This window comes from Oncorhynchus masou, chromosome 32, assembly GCF_036934945.1.
Source record: "Oncorhynchus masou masou isolate Uvic2021 chromosome 32, UVic_Omas_1.1, whole genome shotgun sequence".
NCBI lineage: Eukaryota > Metazoa > Chordata > Actinopteri > Salmoniformes > Salmonidae > Oncorhynchus > Oncorhynchus masou.
Window position 1 is genome coordinate 91,988,903 of NC_088243.1, and position 24,474 is coordinate 92,013,376.

General features: G+C 44.8%; 1 protein-coding gene across 1 annotated transcript; it reads left to right on the forward strand.

The window, feature by feature from the left end:
• The first annotated feature begins 705 nt into the window (after positions 1 to 705).
• Positions 706 to 2,232, forward strand: LOC135527293 (uncharacterized). Its single transcript, XM_064955881.1, has 3 exons — positions 706 to 1,181; positions 1,231 to 1,786; positions 1,843 to 2,232. Exons 1-3 carry the CDS (start codon positions 706 to 708, stop codon positions 2,230 to 2,232), a joined length of 1,422 nt encoding a protein of 473 aa, XP_064811953.1.
• The last annotated feature ends 22,242 nt before the right edge of the window (positions 2,233 to 24,474 follow it).

Sequence of the window (24,474 nt, forward strand, 5' to 3'; positions counted from 1 at the left end):
TGATTATTTCCTGGACAGAAGCAGAATCGTTGTGCTGAGATAATAAGTCAAATAGATGTCCAGAAAAACACAACACCTTTAGAATGTGTTTCTGCTGGAGATCAATAGGGGGGGTTGTCTCAAAGTTGTTTCAGTAAACATGTTTACCTCTGCCTGCTGTGCAAGCTGAGTTGCCCTGCGCACACACACACACACACACACACACACACACACACACACACACACACACACAGAGACACAGACGCAGAGGTCACACCACCAACACCAACGCCACCCACAACCCCTTGCAGATCGCAACAGATCAGACTCCCCACCGGCCCTTGTTACAGAATATCTCCGGCTAACTTGAAGTCATCACTCTAGTCTAGCTATGACACGTCATAACTCTCTCCATTACCTTGCCAGCCCACGACCAGCCCACGGCTAGCCCACGACCAGCCCACGGCTAGCCCACGGCTAGCCCACGACCAGCCCACGACCAGCCCACGGCTAGCCCACGACCAGCCCACGACCAGCCCACGGCCAGCCCACGGCCAGCCCACAACCAGCCCATGACCAGCCCACGACCAGCCCACGACCAGCCCACGACCAGCCCACGACCAGCCCACGGCTAGCCCACGGCTAGCCCACGACCAGACCACGGCCAGCCCACGACCAGACCACGGCCAGCCCACGACCAGCCCACGGCCAGCCCACAACCAGCCCATGACCAGCCCACGACCTGCCCACAACCAGCCCACGGCCAGACCACGGCCAGCCCACAACCAGCCCATGACCAGCCCACGACCTGCCCACAACCAGCCCACGTCCAGACCACGTCCAGACCACGGCCAGACCACGGCTAGCCCACGACCAGCCCACGGCCAGGCCACGGCCAGCCCACGACCAGCCCACGACCAGCCCACGACCAGCCCACGACCAGCCCACGGCCAGACCACGGCTAGCCCACGTCCAGCCCACGTCCAGACCACGGCCAGACCACGGCCAGACCACGGCCAGCCCACGGCCAGACCACGGCGAGACCACGGCCAGACCACGGCCAGCCCACAGCTAGCCCACAGCCAGACCACGGCCAGCCCACAACCAGCCCACGACCAGCCCACGACCTGCCCACAACCAGCCCACGTCCAGACCACGTCCAGACCACGGCTAGCCCACGACCAGACCACGGCCAGACCACGGCCAGCCCACAACCAGCCCACGACCAGCCCACGACCTGCCCACAACCAGCCCACGTCCAGACCACTGCCAGCCCACGGCCAGACCACGGCCAGACCACGACCTGCCCACAACCAGCCCACGTCCAGACCACGGCCAGCCCACGTCCAGCCCACGTCCAGACCACGGCCAGACCACGGCTAGCCCACGGCCTGGCCACGACCTGCCCACGACCAGCCCACGACCAGCCCACAACCAGCCCACGGCCAGCCCACGGCCAGCCCACGACCAGCCCACGACCAGCCCACGACCAGCCCACGACCAGCCCACGTCCAGACCACGGCCAGACCACGGCCAGCCCACGGCCAGACCACGGCGAGACCACGGCCAGACCACGGCCAGCCCACGACCTGCCCACAACCAGCCCACGTCCAGACCACGGCCAGACCACGGCCAGCCCACGACCTGCCCACAACCAGCCCACGTCCAGACCACGGCCAGAACACGGCCAGACCACGGCCAGCCCACGTCCAGACCACGGCCAGCCCACGACCTGCCCACAACCAGCCCACGTCCAGACCACGGCCAGACCACGGCCAGCCGACGGCCAGCCCACGACCAGACCACGGTTAGCCCACGGCTAGCCCACGGCTAGCCCACAACCAGCCCACGTCCATACCACAGCCAGACCACGGCCAGACCACGGCCAGACCACGGCTAGCCCACGGCCAGCCCACGACCTGCCCACGACCTGCCCACAACCAGCCCACGTCCAGACCACGGCCAGACCACGGCCAGCCCACGGCCAGACCACGGCCAGCCCACGTCCAGACCACGGCCAGACCACGGCCAGACCACGGCCAGCCCACGACCTGCCCACAACCAGCCCACAACCAGCCCACAACCAGCCCACAACCAGCCCACTTCCAGACCACGGCCAGACCACGGCCAGACCACGGCCAGACCACGACCTGCCCACAACCAGCCCACAACCAGCCCACGTCCAGACCACGGCCAGCCCACGGCCAGACCACGGACAGACCACAGACAGACCACCTCACCGTGAAGATTTGAACATTGGGGTTGATCTTAAATTAAAGGCCTTAAATGAATAGCTTTAGTCTATTAGAGGAAAGCTTTGAATGTACTATTACGCTTAATAATGTAGCTTCCTAAATATCTGGTTTAATTAATTCATTATGTCTCTACCTACTTTAAATTGAGACATAGATTATTTATCTAATCAAAACGCGTGTTTAATTCATTCATTATGTCTTTGCCTTCTTTAAATTGAGACATAGATTATTTATCTAATCAAAACGCGGGTTTAATTCATTCATTATGTCTTTGCCTTCTTTAAATTGAGACATAGATTATTTATCTAATCAAAACGCGGGTTTAATTCATTCATTATGTCTTTGCCTTCTTTAAATTGAGACATAGATTATTTCTCTAATCAAAACGTGGTTTGCTTCTATCTGTCTCACGTCAGAACTAGATATTCATCCATGTTTCTCAAACCTCAAATTTGGAAGTTTTTCAATTTTAGGCATTGACTCTGTTTAGGGATAGGAAAATATTTAAGGAGAAGAATTGTCTTCTTTTTTTAAGTTCGGAGAGCCTTTACACGTGAAATATATTGGTGAATCAAAAATACACTAGTTTGATTCATCCTAAAAGTTGACATATCAAATTGTTCAATCCATTAAATATTGGAAGGTGAGAAAACTGTAATAGGGGTTAAACAGCAGTGCTGGTCCTCACTAATCATGGCACTGTAATAGGGGTTAACCAGTAGTCCTATAAATCTACCCTGATCCTCACTAATCATGGCACTGTAATAGGGGTTAACCAGTAGTCCTATAAATCTACCCTGATCCTCACTAATCATGACACTGTAATAGGGGTTAACCAGTAGTCCTGGTCCTCACTAATCATGGCACTGTAATAGGGGTTAACCAGTAGTCCTAGTCCTCACTAATCATGGCACTGTAATAGGGGTTAACCAGTAGTCCTATAAATCTACCCTGATCCTCACTAATCATGGCACTATAATAGGGGTTAACCAGTAGTCCTATAAATCTACCCTGATCCTCACTAATCATGGCACTGTAATAGGGGTTAACCAGTAGTCCTAGTCCTCACTAATCATGGCACTGTAATAGGGGTTAACCAGTAGTCCTATAAATCTACCCTGATCCTCACTAATCATGGCACTGTAATAGGGGTTGACCAGTAGTCCTATAAATCTACCCTGATCCTCACTAATCATGGCACTGTAATAGGGGTTAACCAGTAGTCCTATAAATCTACCCTGGTCCTCACTAATCATGGCACAGTAATAGAGGTTAAACAGCAGTGCTGGTCCTCACTAATCATGGCACTGTAATAGGGGTTAACCAGTATTCCTGATCCTCACTAATCATGGCACTGTAATAGGGGTTAACCAGTAGTCCTGATCCTCACTAATCATGGCACTGTAATAGGGGTTAACCAGTAGTCCTAGTCCTCACTAATCATGGCACTGTAATAGGGGTTAACCAGTAGTCCTATAAATCTACCCTGATCCTCACTAATCATGGCACTGTAATAGGGGTTGACCAGTAGTCCTATAAATCTACCCTGATCCTCACTAATCATGGCACTGTAATAGGGGTTAACCATTAGTCCTATAAATCTACCCTGGTCCTCACTAATCATGGCACTGTAATAGAGGTTGACCAGTAGTCCTGGTCCTCACTAATCATGGCACTGTGATAGGGGTTAAACAGCAGTGCTGGTCCTCACTAATCATGGCACTGTAATAGGGGTTAACCAGTAGTCCTATAAATCTACCCTGGTCCTCACTAATCATGGCACTGTAATAGGGGTTAACCAGTAGTCCTATAAATCTACCCTGGTCCTCACTAATCATGGCACTGTAATAGAGGTTAACCAGTAGTCCTATAAATCTACCCTGATCCTCACTAATCATGGATCTGTAATAGAGGTTAACCAGTAGTCCTGGTCCTCACTAATCATGGCACTGTAATAGGGGTTAACCAGTAGTCCTATAAATCTACCCTGATCCTCACTAATCATGGACCTGTGATAGGGGTTAACCAGTAGTCCTATAAATCTACCCTGATCCTCACTAATCATGGCACTGTAATAGGGGTTAACCAGTAGTCCTATAAATCTACCCTGATCCTCACTAATCATGGCACTGTAATAGGGGTTAACCAGTAGTCCTATAAATCTACCCTGATCCTCACTAATCATGGCACTGTAATAGGGGTTAAACAGTAGTCCTAGTCCTCACTAATCATGGCACTGTAATAGAGGTTAACCAGTAGTCCTGGTCCTCACTAATCATGGCACTGTAATAGGGGTTAACCAGTAGTCCTGTAAATCTACCCTGATCCTCACTAATCATGGCACTGTAATAGAGGTTAACCAGTAGTCCTAGTCCTCACTAATCATGGCACTGTAATAGGGGTTAACCAGTAGTCCTAGTCCTCACTAATCATGGCACTGTAATAGGGGTTAACCAGTAGTCCTATAAATCTACCCTGGTCCTCACTAATCATGGCACTGTAATAGGGGTTAACCAGTAGTCCTAGTCCTCACTAATCATGGCACTGTAATAGGGGTTAACCAGTAGTCCTGGTCCTCACTAATCATGGCACTGTAATAGGGGTTAACCAGTAGTCCTAGTCCTCACTAATCATGGCACTGTAATAGGGGTTAACCAGTAGTCCTATAAATCTACCCTGGTCCTCACTAATCATGGCACTGTAATAGGGGTTAACCAGTAGTCCTGGTCCTCACTAATCATGGCACTGTAATAGGGGTTAACCAGTAGTCCTATAAATCTACCCTGATCCTCACTAATCATGGCACTGTAATAGGGGTTAACCAGTAGTCCTATAAATCTACCCTGGTCCTCACTAATTATGGCACTGTAATAGGGGTTAACCAGTAGTCCTGGTCCTCACTAATCATGGCACTGTAATAGGGGTTAAACAGTAGTCCTAGTCCTCACTAATCATGGCACTGTGGTCCAATCATTGTGAACCGTGTTCCAGGTTTCAGGTTGAGACTTGCTCTGTGTGTTCCGTAATGATTCCAATAGGCTTCATGTCCCAGATTGTTACCCAACGTGTAATCCGTTAGCCCGATATGACCCACTATGGATAGAGATCCTCAGGAACAACCACAGGAACGAGACAGAGGAAAGAAAGGCCAACAATGGAACGGAATATAGCACAATAACAAAGGTTTCCATCCACAGTTTTAATGCTCGTAAAGTCATATCACATAAAACAAAAATATTAAATAATGGAAAGTTGGAAAGTTTCAGTACATTTTTATAAACGCTGACAGATAATTTACTCATTCAACAAGATGGGATCTTTTTGTGTTGGTAAAATTAATTATTTGAGAAATGGCTTTGTGTGCAAATATTGATATAATAACCATCATATGGAAGTAAACTTGACATGGAAGTAAACTTGACATGGTGTGTGGTCCTCCCACTACGACTATGGAAAACCATGCAGTTTAAATTAGGCTAACGATATTCATTCGGATAAGGAAACCTTAAAGGAAAACTCCACCTGAAAAATATCGTTTGGTATTTTATTCGTCCATTGTTGACATAGTCCGCAAAAGTTTTGCATGTCAGCGATCGAGTTCTCGAGATATGTAACTTTCCGAAAAATACAGAAATCTTGCATCAATCACATGATGTAAAATGCATCAAACAGACCAGATTTCTGTGTTTTGTTTAGTTTTGCTTGAAGCAAAAAAAAGGTCAATTTGTGCACCACATCATCATTCCTTTAGATCTGCAACATGATCTGGTGGGGAACAAATGCACATATTGACAGCTGGCAGATACAAGGAGAGGCTCGTCTACATGATGAGATTATTATGGATGAGTGAGAATATTTTTGATTTGTAAAAACATTTGATCATCATGTCACCACAAACGAATAGCGAGTGAATATTCTCATGCTTCAATTCAAGATCAGAGAGGAAAGTGCATTTAAAAAGGAGAATCAAATGAAATGTACTTCAATGTACTTATTTGCTTAAAAACTTTAAATCATCAGCACATTCCTCTTGAAATTCGTTAGTTGATTCAACTAATCTTGCTTGTATGATTCAAATAGGCCGACTTCATTATGACCCCACTCCTCACATGAGACAGAGACAGAGAGACAGAGAGAGAAAGAGAGAGAGACAGAGAGAGAGACAGAGTGACAGAGAGAGAGACAGAGACAGAGAGAGACAGAGACAGAGAGAGAGAGACAGAGAGTGACAGAGAGAGACAGAGAGAGACAGAGAGTGACAGAGAAAGAGAGTGACAGAGACAGAGAGAGACAGAGAGTGACAGAGAGAGACAGAGACAGAGAGTGACAGAGACAGAGAGGGACAGAGACAGAGACAGGGAGAGACAGAAAGAGACAGAGAGTGACAGAGAGTGACAGAGAGTGACAGAGAGAGACAGGGAGAGACAGAGAGAGAGACAGAGTGACAGAGAGAGAGACAGAGAGAGACAGAGGGTGAGAGAGACAGGGAGAGACAGAGACAGGGAGAGACAGAGACAGAGAGGAAGACAGAGAGTGACAGAGACAGAGAGTGACAGAGACAGAGAGGGACAGAGACAGAGACAGAGAGAGACAGAGAGAGACAGAGAGTGACAGAGAAAGAGAGTGACAGAGACAGAGAGAGACAGAGAGTGACAGAGACAGAGAGTGACAGAGAGAGAGACAGGGAGAGACAGAGAGAGAGACAGAGAGTGACAGAGAGAGACAGAGGGTGAGAGAGACAGGGAGAGACAGAGAGGGAGACAGAGAGTGACAGAGACAGAGACAGGGAGAGACAGAGAGACAGAGAGAGACAGAGAGTGACAGAGACAGAGACAGAGAGTGACAGAGAGAGAGACAGAGAGAGAGACAGAGAGAGACAGAGAGTGAGAGAGACAGGGAGAGACAGAGAGAGAGACAGAGAGTGACAGAGACAGAGACAGAGAGTGACAGAGAGAGAGACAGAGAGAGAGACAGAGAGTGAGAGAGACAGAGAGAGAGAGAGAGAGAGAGAGAGACAGAGAGAGAGACAGAGAGTGACAGAGAGAGAGACAGGGAGAGACAGAGAGAGAGACAGAGAGTGACAGAGACAGAAAGTGACAGAGAGAGAGACAGAGAGTGACAGAGAGAGAGACAGAGAGAGAGACAGAGAGTGAGAGAGAGAGAGACAGAGAGAGAGACAGAGAGAGAGACAGAGAGTGACAGAGAGAGAGACAGGGAGAGACAGAGAGAGAGACAGAGAGTGACAGAGACAGAGAGTGACAGAGAGAGACAGAGAGAGACAGAGAGTGAGAGAGACAGGGAGAGACAGAGAGTGACAGAGAGAGAGACAGAGAGAGAGACAGAGAGTGAGAGAGACAGAGAGTGAGAGAGACAGAGAGAGAGAGAGAGAGACAGAGCAGCTATCCGATCACTGCAGCTGTACATAGTCCATCTGTAAATAGCCCATCCAATCTATCTACCTCATCCCCATATTGTTTTTATTTACTTTCTGCTCTTTTGCACACCAGTATTTCTACTTGCACATCATCATCTGCTCATCTGTCACTCCAGTACTAATCAGATACATTGTAATTACTTCACTACTATGGCCTATTTATTGCCTCACCTCCTCACGCCATTTTCACACATATAGACTTCACTCTATTGTGTTGACTGTATGTTTGTTAACGCCATGTGTAACTCTGTGTTGTTGTTTGTGTTGAACTGCTTTGCTTTATCTTGGCCAGGTCACAGTTGTTCTCAACTGGTCTACCTGGTAAAATAAAGGTGATCTGGTCTACCTGGTTAAATAAAGGTGATCTGGTCTACCTGGTTAAATAAAGGTGATCTGGTCTACCTGGTAAAATAAAGGTGATCTGGTCTACCTGGTTAAATAAAGGTGATCTGGTCTACCTGGTTAAATAAAGGTGATCTGGTCTACCTGGTTAAATATAGGTGATCTGGTCTACCTGGTTAAATAAAGGTGATCTGGTCTACCTGGTAAAATAAAGGTGATCTGGTCTACCTGGTTAAATAAAGGTGATCTGGTCTACCTGGTTAAATAAAGGTGATCTGGTCTACCTGGTTAAATAAAGGTGATCTGGCCGACCTGGTTAAATAAAGGTGATCTGGTCTACCTGGTTAAATAAAGGAGATCTGGTCTACCTGGTTAAATAAAGGCGATCTGGTCTACCTGGTTAAATAAAGGTGATCTGGTCTACCTGGTTAAATAAAGGTGATCTGGTCTACCTGGTAAAATAAAGGTGATCTGGTCTACCTGGTTAAATAAAGGTGATCTGGTCTACCTGGTAAAATAAAGGTGATCTGGTCTACCTGGTTAAATAAAGGTGATCTGGTCTACCTGGTTAAATAAAGGTGATCTGGCCGACCTGGTTAAATAAAGGTGATCTGGTCTACCTGGTTAAATAAAGGAGATCTGGTCTACCTGGTTAAATAAAGGCGATCTGGTCTACCTGGTTAAATAAAGGTGATCTGGTCTACCTGGTTAAATAAAGGTGATCTGGTCTACCTGGTAAAATAAAGGTGATCTGGTCTACCTGGTTAAATAAAGGTGATCTGGTCTACCTGGTAAAATAAAGGTGATCTGGTCTACCTGGTTAAATAAAGGTGATCTGGCCGACCTGGTTAAATAAAGGTGATCTGGTCTACCTGGTTAAATAAAGGAGATCTGGTCTACCTGGTTAAATAAAGGCGATCTGGTCTACCTGGTTAAATAAAGGTGATCTGGTCTACCTGGTTAAATAAAGGTGATCTGGTCTACCTGGTAAAATAAAGGTGATCTGGTCTACCTGGTTAAATAAAGGTGATCTGGTCTACCTGGTTAAATAAAAGAGAAATTTAAAAATATCTATATTTTCCTTCAACTGGATTACATTCATTTCCATTTAAGTTTTTTCAATTAATGTTGTTTTATGATTTGAATATTTAAGGTGTTAATTTGTTTTTTTTAAATATTGGTTTAGCTGCTTTGCATCAAAGATTGACTGCAGGTGTGCCAGGTCTAATTACCCAACTGAGGAGCCTAATTGGTTAATTGGACCGTGAACAGACCTACCTGCTGAGAATGATCTCCAACAACAAATCATTGAGATAAACGGCACACATTCCTTCACTGGAGATCTGAGACGGCTCCTTTCTCCCGGCGGAATGGAGCCAAGCTACAGAGGACCTTGCCAACCACACGACACCGGCCAGCCGCCCAGGGATGGAGCCGAGCTACAGAGGACCTTGCCAACCACACGACACCGGCCAGCCGCCCAGGGATGGAGCCGAGCTACAGAGGACCTTGCCAACCACACGACACCGGCCAGCCGCCCAGGGATGGAGCCGAGCTACAGAGGACCTTGCCAACCACACGACACCGGCCAGCCGCCCAGGGATGGAGCCGAGCTACAGAGGACCTTGCCAACCACACGACACCGGCCAGCCGCCCAGGGATGGAGCCGAGCTACAGAGGACCTTGCCAACCACACGACACCGGCCAGCCGCCCAGGGATGGAGCCGAGCTACAGAGGACCTTGCCAACCACACGACACCGGCCAGCCGCCCAGGGATGGAGCCGAGCTACAGAGGACCTTGCCAACCACACGACACCGGCCAGCCGCCCAGGGATGGAGCCGAGCTACAGAGGACCTTGCCAACCACACGACACCGGCCAGCCGCCCAGGCGCACACACCTGCAATGTTTCTATCTCCTTCTCAACTCTCTTTTAATTAAAGACTCGTTAAACAATCAAATGATTCCACTTTTCACACAATAGACAATATCGCAGAGGTACAGGGATCAACAGGGTCTGCCTGTCTGAGGTACAGGGAACAACAGGGTCTGCCTGTCTGAGGTACAGGGAACAACAGGGTCTGCCTGTCTGAGGTACAGGGATCAACAGGGTCTGCCTGTCTGAGGTACAGGGAACAACAGGGTCTGCCTGTCTGAGGTACAGGGAACAACAGGGTCTGCCTGTCTGAGGTACAGGGAACAACAGGGTCTGCCTGTCTGAGGTTCAGGGAACAACAGGGTCTGCCTGTCTGGGGTTCAGGGAACAACAGGGTCTGCCTGTCTGAGGTACAGGGAACAACAGGGTCTGCCTGTCTGGGGTACAGGGAACAACAGGGTCTGCCTGTCTGAGGTACAGGGAACAACAGGGTCTGCTTGTCTGGGGTACAGGGAACAACAGGGTCTGCTTGTCTGAGGTACAGGGAACAACAGGGTCTGCCTGTCTGAGGTACAGGGAACAACAGGGTCTACCTGTCTGAGGTACAGGGAACAACAGGGTCTGCCTGTCTGAGGTACAGGGAACAACAGGGTCTGCTTGTCTGGGGTACAGGGAACAACAGGGTCTGCTTGTCTGAGGTACAGGGAACAACAGGGTCTGCCTGTCTGAGGTACAGGGAACAACAGGGTCTGCCTGTCTGAGGTACAGGGAACAACAGGGTCTGCCTGTCTGAGGTACAGGGAACAACAGGGTCTGCTTGTCTGAGGTACAGGGAACAACAGGGTCTGCCTGTCTGAAGTACAGGGAACAACAGGGTCTGCCTGTCTGAGGTACAGGGAACAACAGGGTCTGCTTGTCTGAGGTACAGGGAACAACAGGGTCTGCCTGTCTGAGGTACAGGGAACAACAGGGTCTGCCTGTCTGAGGTACAGGGAACAACAGGGTCTGCCTGTCTGAGGTACAGGGAACAACAGGGTCTACCTGTCTGAGGTACAGGGAACAACAGGGTCTGCCTGTCTGGGGTACAGGGACCAACAGGGTCTGCCTGTCTGAGGTACAGGGAACAACAGGGTCTGCCTGTCTGAGGTACAGGGAACAACAGGGTCTGCCTGTCTGAGGTACAGGGACCAACAGGGTCTGCCTGTCTGAGGTACAGGGAACAACAGGGTCTGCTTGTCTGAGGTACAGGGAACAACAGGGTCTGCCTGTCTGAGGTACAGGGACCAGCAGGGTCTGCCTGTCTGAGGTACAGGGAACAGTGGGCTGACTATACAAATCCACCCCCTGTTCTATTTCTCGAGCCTATCATTAACCCCGTCCACCCCCAGCTACGGAGGTGACATGGGGTAGAGAGGTGGGAGACATGTTGTGGGTGACATCTAACACCACGTTTCGACCACGTTCGCCAGAATTAGCAGTCTCATTAAACTTTAGGAAAGGGAAGTAATTTTGTAGTTTAAAGTAGCCTGAAGGCTCATTAGACCAACGTTATCTGTGGTAGCGGGCTAATTGATCAACTATTAGGCAGGAACAGAACAGTATACAGTGATAAATTCTCCATTATTATGCTCTACTGCATCGCTCACACTACTATATTATGTCTAGAGGCAACAGTAAGTGCTCTTACCTTCACCTAAGCGTCGGTCAGGGCGTTGTGGACGGGCGTAAGCATCTGCATGTCTAACCTTCAGAATTTGCATTTAATACCTAAACTTAATCTAACCTTAAATAATATACAAGAGCAGAGTAATTTTTTTTAAATCTACCAATTGGTTTGGTAAACAGAGACAAATATGAATATATATAATTTAATTGATCCCCCAAAATTCCGAACTCTCCATATAATCTAGTGAGTTTGATCAGTAATTTCCAGTTAAATTTTTATTTTTATATTTTTTTAATTAGATGCCGATTGGTTTTTAGATACATCTACTGAAACCTCTAGTGAATGAAAACTCCCACCAGAAAATCTGTTGGCCGGCAAGTGTGGAGGGTTTTTAGTGGTTGAAATGGATGTATTCAGCGCCTGCATCAACCACGACTGCATCAACCTGTCAGGCACCTGTATACGTTGAGTCTGAATAGGACTGAGAAGGAAAGACGTGCGTAGGGAGGGCGTCAGCCCCAACCGGGTACACAGGTCTCAAACAGGACTTATCTTACCTTGAGACCTCTTTCCCACAATGCAGTGGCGATAATAATATAGGATATAATAAAAACCACAACGACAACTACGATGAGAGTAAAAGAAACACGAGCGTTCAAGTATAGACAGGTCAGAACCAGAACCTTATTCAATGTCCAGGGTCCTGGAGTGGTTGAGGTGGTTTTATACATATAAAGTAACTTATAGTATGAATATATACATACGAATGGTAATATATACATACGAATGGTAATATATACATGTAAACAGGAGTAATAGTGACCATTAGTAGGATAAATAGATAGACACTAATGGAAATCAATAATCATTGAACATCAGCTAATTGAGTAATAAATCCAATCAACAGTTATTACAGCAGCAGGTTGTGTCTTAGTGGTTAGAGACCTCTGGGTGGGCATAGAGTCAGTATAGAAAATATGTTGTGTCTTAGTGGTTAGAGACCTCTGGGTGGGCATAGAGTCAGTATAGAAAATATGTTGTGTCTTAGTGGTTAGAGACCTCTGGGTGGGCATAGAGTCAGTATAGAAAATATGTTGTGTCTTAGTGGTTAGAGACCTCTGGGTGGGCATAGAGTCAGTATAGAAAATATGTTGTGTCTTAGTGGTTAGAGACCTCTGGGTGGGCATAGAGTCAGTATAGAAAATATGTGGGGGAGAGAGAGAGAGCAGCAGTAGTTTGTTAGCCATCTAACAGTCTTATGGCCAGGGGATAGAAGCTAGCCAGCCAACAGTCTTATGGCCAGGGGATAGAAGCTAGCCAGCTAACAGTCTTATGGCCAGGGGATAGAAGCTAGCCAGCTAACAGTCTTATGGCCAGGGGATAGAAGTTGGATTTGCATTATCATGGGCCATCATACAAGATAAACTCTTAGAAAAGTTATTGAAGCGGGTTTGGCATCTTACTGGAATCGGGGTTATTGTTAGGGTATAGGTAGGGGTGGGGCTTGCTGTTAGGGTATAGGTAGGGGTGGGGCTTGCTGTTAGGGTATAGGTAGGGGTGGGGCTTGCTGTTAGGGTATAGGTAGGGGTGGGGCTTGCTGTTAGGGTATAGGTAGGGGTGGGGCTTGCTGTTAGGGTATAGGTAGGGGTGGGGCTTGCTGTTAGGGTATAGGTAGGGGTGGGGCTTGCTGTTAGGGTATAGGTAGGGGTGGGGCTTGCTGTTAGGGTATAGGTAGGGGTGGGGCTTGCTGTTAGGGTATAGGTAGGGGTGGGGCTTGCTGTTAGGGTATAGGTAGGGGTGGGGCTTGCTGTTAGGGTATAGGTAGGGGTGGGGCTTGCTGTTAGGGTATAGGTAGGGGTGGGGCTTGCTGTTAGGGTATAGGAAGGGGTGGGGCTTGCTGTTAGGGTATGGGGACTAGAGGTACCCCCCTCGCGCTGTGTTTTGACTCGCGATCATATTTCACACCGTCTTCCAAAATTGACCTCTGTAATGTTCTCCTCACACCTCCCGTGGTCTCGTCCTCCGCCTCCCCCGGCCTCCCCGCGGCAGATGGGGAGTGTAGCCGGGCGCCTCAGCCCACTTTCGGCAGGTCTGCAGGCTGTTGTGGCCTGGCGGTTGGGAGGGCCTAGCCGGAGAGATGAAATATTCATGTGAGGCAGAGTGAATGGGCTCCCCGGGTGGAAGGAGCGTGCCTGGTTGTAGTTCAGGCCGGACTACTGCTCTCATTAGCCTGCTGACGGGGGAGTTTCTCTCAAATCCAGGCCTACCGCCTGTCAAGCACACGCACGTAATGATCCGTGCCCGTGCACACAACGCAAGGAAACACACACACACAGAGCGCATGTGAACACACACACGCACGCACACACACACACACAAACACAACACACACACACAACACACGCACACACACACACACAACACACACACGCACGCACGCACGCACACACAAACACAACACACACACACACACACAACACACACACACACACACACACACACAAACACAACACACGCACACACACACACACAAACAGAACACACACACACACAAAAAAAAACATTGGCAAGGAAAAATGTCTCTGGCTCTTTCCCTTGTTTGTAAATTATAACCTATTAGAATGCATTATAGAGGCTCCAGTTGAAGTGGGAAGCTTACATACACCTTAGACCCGAACTGCCCCCTAACTGCCCCCTAACTACATACACCTTAGACCCGAACTGCCCCCTAACTGCCCCCTAACTGCCCCCTAACTACATACACCTTAAACCCAAACTGCCCCCTAACTGCCCCCTAACTACATACACCTTAGACCCTAACTGCCCCCTAACTACATACACCTTAGACCCTAACTGCCCCCTAACTACCTCCTAACTACATACACCTTAAACCCTAACTGCCCCCTAACTGCCCCCTAACTGCCCCCTACACCCTAACTACATACACCTTAAACCCTAACTGCCCCCTAACTACATACACCTTAAACCCTAATTGCCCCCTAACTGCCCCCTAACGACCTTCCTAACTACATACACATTTAACCCTAACTGCCCCCTAACTACCCCCTAACTACATACACCTTAAACCCTAACTGCCCCCTAACTGCCCCTTAACTACATACACCTTAGACCCTAACTTCCCACTAACTGCCCCCTAACTACATACACCTTAGACCCTAACTGCCCCCTAACTGCCCCCTAACTACATACACCTTAGATCCTAACTGCCCCCTAACTGCCACCCAACTACATACACCTAAAACCCTAACTGCCCCCTAACTGCCCCCTACACCCTAACCGCCCCCTTCACCCTAACTGCCCTCCAACTGCCCCCTATACCCTAACTGCCCCCTACACCCTAACTGCCCCCTAACTGCCCCCTACACCCTAACTGCCCGCTAACTGCCCCCTACACCCTAACTGACCCCTACACCCTAACTGCCCCCTAACTGCCCCCTACACCCTAACTGCCCCCTACACCCTAACTAACCCCTAAACCCTAACTTCCCCCTACACCCTAACTGACCCCTAACTGCCCCCTACACCCTAACTGCCCCCTAACTGCCCCCTACACCCTAACTGACCCCTATCTACCCCCTACACCCTAACTGCCCCCTACACCCTAACTAACCCCTACACCCTAACTGACCCCTAACTGCCCCCTACACCCTAACTGCCCCCTACACCCTAACTGCCCCTACACCCTAACTGCCCCTACACCCTAACTGCCCCCTACACCCTAACTGCCCCCTAACTGCCCCCTAAACCCTAACTGCCCCCTACACCCTAACTGCCCCCTAACTGCCCCTACACCCTAACTGCTCCCTACACCCTAACTAACCCCTACACCCTAACTAACCCCTACACCCTAACTAACCCCTACACCCTAACTACCACCTACACCCTAACTAACCCCTACACCCTAACTAACCTCTACACCCTAACGAACCCCTACACCCTAACTAACCCCTACACCCTAACTAACCTCTACACCCTAACTAACCTCTACACCCTAACTAACCCCTACACCCTAACTAACCCCTACACCCTAACTAACCCCTACACCCTAACTAACCTCTACACCCTAACTAACCTCTACACCCTAACTAACCCCTACACCCTAACTAACCCCTACACCCTAACTAACCCCTACACCCTAACTACCACCTACACCCTAACTAACCCCTACACCCTAACTAACCCCTACACCCTAACTACCACCTACACCCTAACTAACCCCTACACCCTAACGAACCCCTACACCCTAACTAACCCCTACACCCTAACTAACCCCTACACCCTAACTACCACCTACACCCTAACTAACCCCTACACCCTAACTAACCCCTACACCCTACAGTTGAAGTCAGAACTCTACATACACCTTAGCCAAATACATTTAAACTCAATTTTTTCACATTTTCTGACTTTTAATCCTAGTAAAAATTCCCTGTTTTAGGTCAGTTAGGATCACCACTTTATTTTAAGAATGTGAAATGTCAGAATAATAGTAGAGAGAATGATTTATTTCAGCTTTTATTAATTTCATCACATTCCCAGTGGGTCAGAAGTTTACATACACTCAATTAGTATTTGGTAGCATTGCCTTTAAATTGTTTAACTTGGGTCAAACGTTTCGGGTATTCTTCACAAGCTTCCCACAATACGTTGGGTGAATTTTGGTCCATTCCTCCTGACAGAGCTGGTGTAACTGAGTCAGATTTGTAGGCTTCCTTGCTCAATCATGCTTTTTCAGTTCTGCCCACAAATTTTCTATAGGGTTGAGGTCAGGGCTTTGTGATGGCCACTCCAATACCTTGACTTTATTGTCCTTAAGCCATTTTGCCACAACTTTGGAAGAATGCTTGGGGTCATTGTCCATTTGGAAGAACCATTTGTGACCAAACTTTAACTTTAACTTCCTGACTGATGACTTGAGATGTTGCTTCAATATATCCACATAATTTTCCATCCTCATTGATGCCATTATTTTTTGAAGTGCACCAGTCCCTCCTGCAGCAAAGCACCCCCACAACATGATGCTGCCACCCCCGTGCTTTGCGGTTGGGATGGTGTTCTTAGGTTTGCAAGCCTCCCCCTTTTTCCTCCAAACATAACGATGGTCATTATGGCCAAACAGATCTAATTTTGTTTCAACAGACCAGAGGACATTTCTCTAAAAAGTACGATCTTCAAATCAAATCAAAGTTTATTTGTCACGTGAAATGCCGAATACAACAGGTGTAGACCTCACAGTGAAATGCTGAATACAACAGGTGTAGACCTCACAGTGAAATGCTGAATACAACAGGTGTAGACCTCACAGTGAAATGCTGAACACAACAGGTGTAGACCTCACAGTGAAATGCTGAATACAACAGGTGTAGACCTCACAGTGAAATGCCGAATACTACAGGTGTAGTAGACCTTACAGTGAAATGCTGAATACAACAGGTGTAGTAGACCTTACAGTGAAATGCTGAATACTACAGGTGTAGTAGACCTGACAGTGAAATTTTGAATACTACAGGTGTAGTAGACCTTACAGTGAAATGCTGAATACTACAGGTGTAGTAGACCTGACAGTGAAATGCTGAATACAACAGGTGTAGTAGACCTTACAGTGAAATGCTGAATACAACAGGTGTAGTAGACCTCACAGTGAAATGCTGAATACAACAGGTGTAGTAGACCTCACAGTGAAAATGCTTACTTACAGGCTCTAACCAATAGCGCAAAAAAGGTTTTAGGTGAACAATAGGTAAGTAAAGAAATAAAACAACAGTAAAAAGACAGGCTATATACAGTAGAGAGGCTATATACAGTAGAGGGGCTATATACAGTAGAGAGGTTATATACAGTAGAGGTTATATACAGTAGAGAGGCTATATACAGTAGAGAGGCTACATACAGTAGAGAGGTTATATACAGTAGAGGTTATATACAGTAGAGAGGCTATATACAGTAGAGAGGCTATATACAGTAGAGAGGCTATATACAGTAGAGAGGCTACATACAGTAGAGAGGTTATATACAGTAGAGGTTATATACAGTAGAGAGGCTATATACAGTAGAGAGGCTACATACAGTAGAGAGGCTATATACAGTAGAGAGGCTATATACAGTAGAGAGGTTATATACAGTAGCGAGGCCACATACAGTAGAGCGCCTATATACAGTAGAGGGGCTATATACAGTAGAGGGGCTATATACAGTAGAGGGGCTATATACAGTAGAGGCTATATACAGTAGAGAGGCTATATAAAGTAGAGGCTATATACAGTAGAGGCTATATACAGTAGAGAGTTTTATATACAGTAGAGGCTATATACAGTAGAGAGGCTATAACAGTAGAGAGACTAACAGTAGAGAGACTATATACAGTAGAGAGGCTATATACAGTAGAGGTTATATACAGTAGAGAGGCTATATACAGTAGAGAGGCTACATACAATAGCGAGACTATAAAAGTAGCGAGGCTACATACAGTAAAGAGGCTACATACAATAGCGAGACTATAAAAGTAGCGAGGCTATATACAGTAGAGAGGCTACATACAATAGCGAGACTATAAAAGTAGTGAGGCTATATACAGTAGAGAGGCTACATACAATAGTGAGACTATAAAAGTAGCGAGGCTACATACAGTAGAGAGGCTACATACAATAGCGAGACTATAAAAGTAGCGAGGCTACATACAGTAGAGAGGCTACATACAGTAGAGAGGCTATATACAATAGCGAGACTATAAAAGTAGCGAGGCTACATACAGTAGAGAGGCTACATACAATAGCGAGACTATAAAAGTAGCGAGGCTACATACAGTAGAGAGGCTACATACAATAGCGAGACTATAAAAGTAGCGAGGTTACATACAGTAGAGAGGCTACATACAATAGCGAGACTATAAAAGTAGCGAGGCTACATACAGTAGAGAGGCTACATACAGTAGAAAGGCTATATACAATAGCGAGACTATAAAAGTAGCGAGGCTACATACAGTAGAGAGGCTACATACAATAGCGAGACTATAAAAGTAGTGAGGCTATATACAGTAGAGAGGCTACATACAATAGCGAGACTATAAAAGTAGCGAGGCTACATACAGTAGAGAGGCTACATACAATAGCGAGACTATAAAAGTAGCGAGGCTACATACAGTAGAGAGGCTACATACAGTAGAGAGGCTACATACAGTAGAGAGGCTATATACAGTAGAGAGGCTATATACAGTAGAGAGGCTACATACAGTAGAGAGGCTATATACAATAGCGAGACTATAAAAGTAGCGAGGCTACATACAGTAGAGAGGCTACATACAGTAGAGAGGCTACATACAGTAGAGAGGCTACATACAGTAGAGAGGCTATATACAATAGCGAGACTATAAAAGTAGCGAGGCTACATACAGACAACGGTTAGTCAGGCCGTACGCACTACCCTCTGTAGTGCCTTGCGGTCAGCGGCCGAACAATTCCCATACCAAGCGGTGATGCATCGTGTCAAGCTGGTCTCGCTGGTTCAGCTGTAGAACCTTCTGAGGATCTCAGGACCCATGCCAAATCTTTTTAGATTCCTGAGGGGGAATTGGCTTTGTCGTGCCCTCTTCACGACTGTCTTGGTGTTTTTGGACCATGTTAGTTTGTTGGTGATGTGGACACCAAGGAACTTGAAGCTCTCAACCTGCTCCACTACAGCCCCGTCGATGAGAATGGGGGTGTGCTCGGTGCTCCTTTTCCTGTAGTCCACAATCATCTCCCTAGTCTTGGATACTTTGAGGGATAGGCTGTTGTTCTGGCACCACACGGCCAGGTCTCTGACCTCCTCCCTATAGGCTGTCTCGTTGTTGTCTGTGATCAGGCCTACAGGGGTTGTGTCATCTGCAAACTTAATGATGGTGTTGGAGTCGTGCCTGGACATGTAGTCATGAGTGAGCAGGGAGTACAGGAGGGGACTAAGCACGCACCCCTGAGGGGCCCCAGTGTTGAGAATCAGCGTGGCAGATGTGTTTGCTTACCTACCGTCACCACATGGGGGCGGCCCGTCAGGAAGTCCAGGATCCAGTTGCAGAGGGAGGTGTTTAGTCCCAGGAGCCTTAGCTTAGTGATGGGCTTTGAGGGCACTATGGTGTTGAACGCTGAGCTGTAGTCAATGAACAGCATTCTCACATAGGTGTACCTTTTGTCCAGGTGGGAAAGGGCAGTGTGGAGTGCTATAGAGATGGCATCGTCTGTGGATCTGTTGGGGCGGTATGCAAATTGGAGTGGGTCTATGGTTTCTGGGATAATGGTGTTGATGTGAGCCATGGCCAACCTTTCAAAGCACTTCATGGCAATCTTTGTCCCCATGTGCAGTTGCAAACCGTAGTCTGTTTTTTTAATGGCGGTTTTGGAGCAGTGGCTTCTTCCTTGCTGAGCGTCCTTTCAGGTTATGTCGATATAGGACTCGTTTTACTGTGGATATAGATACTTTTGTACCTGTTTCCTCCAGCATCTTCACAAGTTCCTTTGCTGTTGTTCTGGGATTGATTTGCACTTTTCGCACCAAAGTACGTTCATCTCTAGGAGACAGAACCCGTCTCCTTCCTGAGCGGTATGACGGCTGCGTGGTCCCATGGTGTTTATACTTGCCTACTATTGTTTGTACAGTTGAACGTGGTGCCTTCAGGCATCTGGAAATTTCTCCCAAGGATGAACCAGACTTTTGGAAGTCTACAATTTATTTTCTGAGATCTTGGCTGATTTATTTAGATTTTCCCATGATGTCAAGCAAAGAGGCACTGAGTTTGAAGGTAGGCCTTCAAATACATCCACAGGTACACCTCCAATTAACTCAAATCATGTCAATTAGCCTATCAGAAACTTCCAAAGCCATGACATCATTTTCTGGAATTTTCATAGCTGTTTAATAAAGGCACAGGCAAATTAGTTAAACTTTTGACCCACAGGAATTGTGATACAGTGAATTATAAGTTAAAGTCAATACTGGGCTGGTAGGTATAAGCACAGCTATGAATCATTTAGTAGTTATAGGAGTCAATACAGGGCTGCTAGGTATAAGCACAGCTATGAATCATTTAGTAGTTATTGGAGTCAATACAGGGCTGGTAGGTATAAGCACAGCTATGAATCATTTAGTAGTTATAGGAGTCAATACAGGGCTGGTTGGTATAAGCCCAGCTATGAATCATTTAGTAGTTATAGGAGTCAATACAGAGTTGGTGATACAGGGCTGGTGATTCATAGCTGTGGTTTCTGTAAACAATTGTTGGAAAAATGACTTGTGTCATCTACTTGTGCACAAAGTAGATGTCCTAACCGACTTACCAAAAACTATAGTTTGTTAACAATACATTTGTGGAGTGGTTGAGAAACGGGTTTTAATGACTCCAACCTACGTGGAACATAAACTTTTGACTTCAACTGAATATGTTTTATAACGTATTAGACTGTATTCTAGAGGCTATATGTTTTATAACCTATTAGACTGTATTCTAGAGGCTATATTCTAGAGGCTATATGTTTTATAACCTATTAGACTGTATTCTAGAGGCTATATGTTTTATAACCTATTAGACTGTATTCTAGAGGCTATATGTTTTATAACCTATTAGACTGTATTCTAGAGGCTATATGTTTTATAACCTGTTAGACTGTATTCTAGAGACTATATGTTTTATAACCTATTAGACTGTATTCTAGAGGCTATATGTTTTATAACCTATTAGACTGTATTCTAGAGGCTATATGTTTTATAACCTATTAGACTGTATTCTAGAGGCTGTATTCTAGAGGCTATATGTTTTATATTCTAGAGGCTATATGTTTTATAACCTATTAGACTGTATTCTAGAGGCTATATGTTTTATAACCTATTAGACTGTATTCTAGAGGCAATATGTTGTATAACCTATTAGACTGTATTCTAGAGGCAATATGTTTTATAACCTATTAGACTGTATTCTAGAGGCTATATGTTTTATAACCTATTAGACTGTATTCTAGAGGCAATATGTTTTATAACCTATTAGACTGTATTCTAGAGGCTATATTCTAGAGGCTATATGTTTTATAACCTATTAGACTGTATTCTAGAGGCTATATGTTTTATAACCTATTAGACTGTATTCTAGAGGCTATATGTTTTATAACCTATTAGACTGTATTCTAGAGGCTGTATTCTAGAGGCTATATGTTTTATAACCTATTAGACTGTATTCTAGAGGCTATATGTTTTATAACCTATTAGACTGTATTCTAGAGGCTATATGTTTTATAACCTATTAGACTGTATTCTAGAGGCTATATGTTTTATAACCTGTTAGACTGTATTCTAGAGGCTGTATTCTAGAGGCTATATGTTTTATAACCTATTAGACTGTATTCTAGAGGCTGTATTCTAGAGGCTATATGTTTTATAACCTATTAGACTGTATTCTAGAGGCTATATGTTTTATAACCTGTTAGACTGTATTCTAGAGGCTATATGTTTTATAACCTATTAGACTGTATTCTAGAGGCTATATGTTTTATAACCTATTAGACTGTATTCTAGAGGCTATATGTTTTATAACCTGTTAGACTGTATTCTAGAGGCATTATGTTTTATAACCTATTAGACTGTATTCTAGAGGCTATATGTTTTATAACCTGTTAGACTGTATTCTAGAGGCTATATGTTTTATAACCTATTAGACTGTATTCTAGAGGCTATATGTTTTATAACCTATTAGACTGTATTCTAGAGGCTATATGTTTTATAACCTATTAGACTGTATTCTAGAGGCTGTATTCTAGAGGCTATATGTTTTATAACCTATTAGACTGTATTCTAGAGGCTATATGTTTTATAACCTATTAGACTGTATTCTAGAGGCAATATGTTTTATAACCTATTAGACTGTATTCTAGAGGCAATATGTTTTATAACCTATTAGACTGTATTCTAGAGGCTATATGTTTTATAACCTATTAGACTGTATTCTAGAGGCAATATGTTTTATAACCTATTAGACTGTATTCTAGAGGCTGTATTCTAGAGGCTATATGTTTTATAACCTATTAGACTGTATTCTAGAGGCTGTATTCTAGAGGATATATGTTTTATAACCTATTAGACTGTATTCTAGAGGCTATATGTTTTATAACCTATTAGACTGTATTCTAGAGGCTGTATTCTAGAGCCTATATGTTTTATAACCTGCTAGACTGTATTCTAGAGGCTATATGTTTTATAACCTGCTAGACTGTATTCTAGAGGCTATATGTTTTATAACCTATTAGACTGTATTCTAGAGGCTATATGTTTTATAACCTGTTAGACTGTATTCTAGAGGCTATATGTTTTATAACCTATTAGACTGTATTCTAGAGGCTATATGTTTTATAACCTATTAGACTGTATTCTAGAGGCTATATGTTTTATAACCTGTTAGACTGTATTCTAGAGTCTATATGTTTTATAACCTATTAGACTGTATTCTAGAGGCTATATGTTTTATAACCTGTTAGACTGTATTCTAGAGGCTATATGTTTTATAACCTATTAGACTGTATTCTAGAGGCTATATGTTTTATAACCTATTAGACTGTATTCTAGAGGCTATATGTTTTATAACCTATTAGACTTTATTCTAGAGGCTGTATTCTAGAGGCTATATGTTTTATAACCTATTAGACTGTATTCTAGAGGCTATATGTTTTATAACCTATTAGACTGTATTCTAGAGGCAATATGTTGTATAACCTATTAGACTGTATTCTAGAGGCAATATGTTTTATAACCTATTAGACTGTATTCTAGAGGCTATATGTTTTATAACCTATTAGACTGTATTCTAGAGGCAATATGTTTTATAACCTATTAGACTGTATTCTAGAGGCTATATTCTAGAGGCTATATGTTTTATAACCTATTAGACTGTATTCTAGAGGCTATATGTTTTATAACCTATTAGACTGTATTCTAGAGGCTATATGTTTTATAACCTATTAGACTGTATTCTAGAGGCTGTATTCTAGAGGCTATATGTTTTATAACCTATTAGACTGTATTCTAGAGGCTATATGTTTTATAACCTATTAGACTGTATTCTAGAGGCAATATGTTGTATAACCTATTAGACTGTATTCTAGAGGCAATATGTTTTATAACCTATTAGACTGTATTCTAGAGGCTATATGTTTTATAACCTATTAGACTGTATTCTAGAGGCAATATGTTTTATAACCTATTAGACTGTATTCTAGAGGCTATATTCTAGAGGCTATATGTTTTATAACCTATTAGACTGTATTCTAGAGGCTATATGTTTTATAACCTATTAGACTGTATTCTAGAGGCTATATGTTTTATAACCTGTTAGACTGTATTCTAGAGGCTGTATTCTAGAGGCTATATGTTTTATAACCTATTAGACTGTATTCTAGAGGCTGTATTCTAGAGGCTATATGTTTTATAACCTATTAGACTGTATTCTAGAGGCTATATGTTTTATAACCTGTTAGACTGTATTCTAGAGGCTATATGTTTTATAACCTATTAGACTGTATTCTAGAGGCTATATGTTTTATAACCTATTAGACTGTATTCTAGAGGCTATATGTTTTATAACCTGTTAGACTGTATTCTAGAGGCTATATGTTTTATAACCTATTAGACTGTATTCTAGAGGCTATATGTTTTATAACCTGTTAGACTGTATTCTAGAGGCTATATGTTTTATAACCTATTAGACTGTATTCTAGAGGCTGTATTCTAGAGGCTATATGTTTTATAACCTATTAGACTGTATTCTAGAGGCTATATGTTTTATAACCTATTAGACTGTATTCTAGAGGCAATATGTTTTATAACCTATTAGACTGTATTCTAGAGGCAATATGTTTTATAACCTATTAGACTGTATTCTAGAGGCTATATG